General features: G+C 30.8%; 1 protein-coding gene across 1 annotated transcript; it reads right to left on the reverse strand.

The window, feature by feature from the left end:
- Positions 1-1947: 1947 nt before the first annotated feature.
- Positions 1948-2683, reverse strand: LOC131608021 (thaumatin-like protein). Its single transcript, XM_058879965.1, has one exon. The coding sequence runs from the start codon at positions 2633-2635 to the stop codon at positions 2105-2107; it is 531 nt and encodes a 176-aa protein (XP_058735948.1). The 5' UTR covers positions 2636-2683; the 3' UTR covers positions 1948-2104.
- Between the last annotated feature and the right edge of the window lie 687 nt (positions 2684-3370).

The raw sequence follows: 3370 nt of genomic DNA on the forward strand, positions 1-3370 counted from the left end.
TAATATAGTTTGATTATTAATTGGATAATTAAATTATTAGTTGAATTGATTCCAATAAGTCTATGTGATTGGAATATACTTGGACATGGGCCAATTATTCGATTTATCGGTAAATTACGGTATTTTGAGAAATTGACCGTAATTGTGTTTTGGTTGAATATTCAAGTTGAGAATAACATATTGTTATGCCAATGATGTTGTTTTGATAATTAACATTATTTCTAATTGTTTTAGTTGATGATTGAAAGTCGATTTGATTTACTTGATATATTGGCATATTGAGATTATTTTGAGAATTGACCAAAAATTGTGATTTCGGTTTGGATGCCTTTGTTGCGAATAATGTTGTGATTGCCAATATGATTATTATTGTGCATTGTTATGTGATTAACCTTATGGTATGAATCCTAGCTAATTGTGGTTAGTTTAGTGGATTATGATGATAATTGCGATGACTGCGTTAATATGTGAAATTGAGTAATTATGCCGATGTGCCGAAACATGATGATAATTGTAATGATCTTGATGATATGTGAATTGTATATTTGTGACGATTTTGTGAATACGTTATGTTGTATATATTTGTGAGGATGACTTTGTGACTAAGTGAAGATGAAATATTATGGTGACGTGAATTACCTCGTATAATTGGTAATTGATTGTGATATAGGCTTATGCCTCGTGACGATATATGATTGTGATGAGTATGTTGTGTTGTCTTGTTTGTCGAGTCGCATTTCATATGCATACTCTGTGACGGCCTGGATTGGCAAACTAGTGACGAAGGCTTATGCCTTGTGCCTCTGAATTGGGCAATTGGTGACGGGGGCTGAAGCTCCGATTGGTACCACATGCATATGCACAGTTGAATCGCATATTGAGTAGCATTTTGAATTGTTGTGTTTATGAAGTGAATGCTATGATGTGTGAATGCATAGTTTGCGAAGTTGAATTCATTTGATATGAATTGTTGATGTGTGTAGATGTGATATATGTAAATGAAATGTATATGATGAGAATGTGAATATATATATATATATATATATATATATATATATATATATATATATATATATATATATATATATATATATATATATATATATTAATGATATATGTATATATGTGGAATATATGAACCATGTTTTGCCATTGTTGATAGTTGTGATTATGAAGTGTATTTTATTATGTGCTTGAATTACATGCTTGTAAACTTGAATACATTGTTATAGTTGATAGTTAACATTATTGTTGTGATGCAAATTGCTTATATTGAGAAGTGGTGAATTGTGTATGATTTTACCTTTGCTATATGTATTATCATACTTTCCTTTATAATGTTTGATATATCACCCCTTCTGCTGATGTTTCCCCTACCATGGGAAATGGGCAGGTACTCAAGTATAGCTATGGAAGTTTGTAGCTTCATCGTGTCCGGTTGGTGTGTCGCTCTGATACGTAGCACTCGGGGGGTTGTCTATATTGTTGTTTCTGTGTTGTTCATGTTTTGGTTGTTGAGTTCCAAATTGGATAATGAGAAGTACTAATGTTTGGAGTTGTTTCCGATTAAATAAGATGATTTGTTTATAAAGCCGAATGTTATGATTCCGCTGCATATTAAAATGAAGTTGGTTTGTCTAAGAGTTGTTATAAGTTGTTTTGTGCTTCTCTAAGATTAAAGTGCTATGTATCTGTTTATGAGTTGTTTATATGTAGTAAATGTGATATCCCAAATGCTTGTTGATAGTTTTTAAAATACTCTGATTTCTCGCATGATATTTTCGGGTAGAATTTGGGGTGTTACATCTCATCCCCGTCCCCGCGGATCAGAAAATCTCCGCGAATATTTCCCAAACGTAAAATCCCCACATAGATCTCCACTAACAGAGACAAGTTGACATCTCTGTAGACAAGACTATATAGTGCCAAAATAATAATAACGATACTAGTAGTTTATTAATATCAAAAGACCATTTATTTCATATATCGCAATCTCAAGAAATTTTATATAATTTCACGAGTAAATTAAGCAATATTTATTATTCTAAATTTTACTCGGGTTTTCTTTTATTTGCTATGGAAAACCAACTATAACATCATGGATTCAAGGGCAGAAGGCAATTCTGTAGTTGGTACCACCTGGGCATGAAACTGTTTTAGTATCATCACTGGGATACTGATAAGCATCTGGGCAAGACTTTTCTCTACAAGTTCGCACTTTGTTGCATCCATTAGAGGTTGGACCATATTGCATTGGAATGTTGAAATCATCAATCACAGATATATCAAAGTAATCCTGATTGTTTCCACCGTTAAGAGTGAATTCAGCAAGTGTGGTAGGGGGTTTACCAGATACAGAGCAACTTAGGGCACCAGCGCAGTCACCGGTTTGACAACTACCACGGCCTGAGCCATCGAATCTGCAACCAGTTCGGCCCCAAATTCGACCTGAGGTTCCAGCAGGAATGTCTAAGACATATGACTGTCCTGAATTCAACTGCCTACCACCACCTCTGGGAATGCCAGCTGGCCAGACAGTGTAAGAGCATCGGTTGACAATTTCAAAATTTGCTGCCTGTGCAGATAACAAGCAAAGAGTGAACATAGACAACAATGATATTTTCATGGGAGACATTTTTCATGCAGAGAAATAAACAATTAACTCACAAGACTAGAACACTGAGTGATGTTGTTTTGTGAATAGAAATTAGGAATTAAGATTAGCTTATATAGGCTACAAACAGGACCATAATTATTATGAAACTACAATGCCGTATGTAAAAAAATCAATTAAATTGAAAAGTCTAATCATTAATGATACATGACTTTTTATTTACAGTTTCACACGGCATCTCTAGTTGATTCTTTTTCTCACAATTTAACTTTTTGTTTTGAATATAAGATTGGTTTTAAATTATATATTGTCACTCAATAAAGTCGTCATGAAACTCAAAAATAATTTTATAAAATATTTTATATTTCATTATCTTACAATATAACGAATTTCTCAAAAATATTATTGTAAAATCTGGGACAGAAATAAAAGCATTTAAATGCTATATATATATATATATATATATATATATATATATATATATATATATATATATATATATATATATATATATATATATATATATATATATATATATATAATGATAAATTGTTCACACACTTCAAGGAGACGTGTTTAGTTATTAGTATTAAAAATATATAAGTTTATTTTATTCTGTATTCATCATTTTTGTAATAATATAATTAATATAGTTATATTATAAGTAATCAAATTTAAGATTATAATAAATATATTCAAATATTAAAATATAATCAAATTTAAGATCACAGTAATAAAATTAAAATGATTTAATTT

This window comes from Vicia villosa, linkage group LG5, assembly GCF_029867415.1.
Source record: "Vicia villosa cultivar HV-30 ecotype Madison, WI linkage group LG5, Vvil1.0, whole genome shotgun sequence".
In the NCBI taxonomy this organism is placed as follows: domain Eukaryota; kingdom Viridiplantae; phylum Streptophyta; class Magnoliopsida; order Fabales; family Fabaceae; genus Vicia; species Vicia villosa.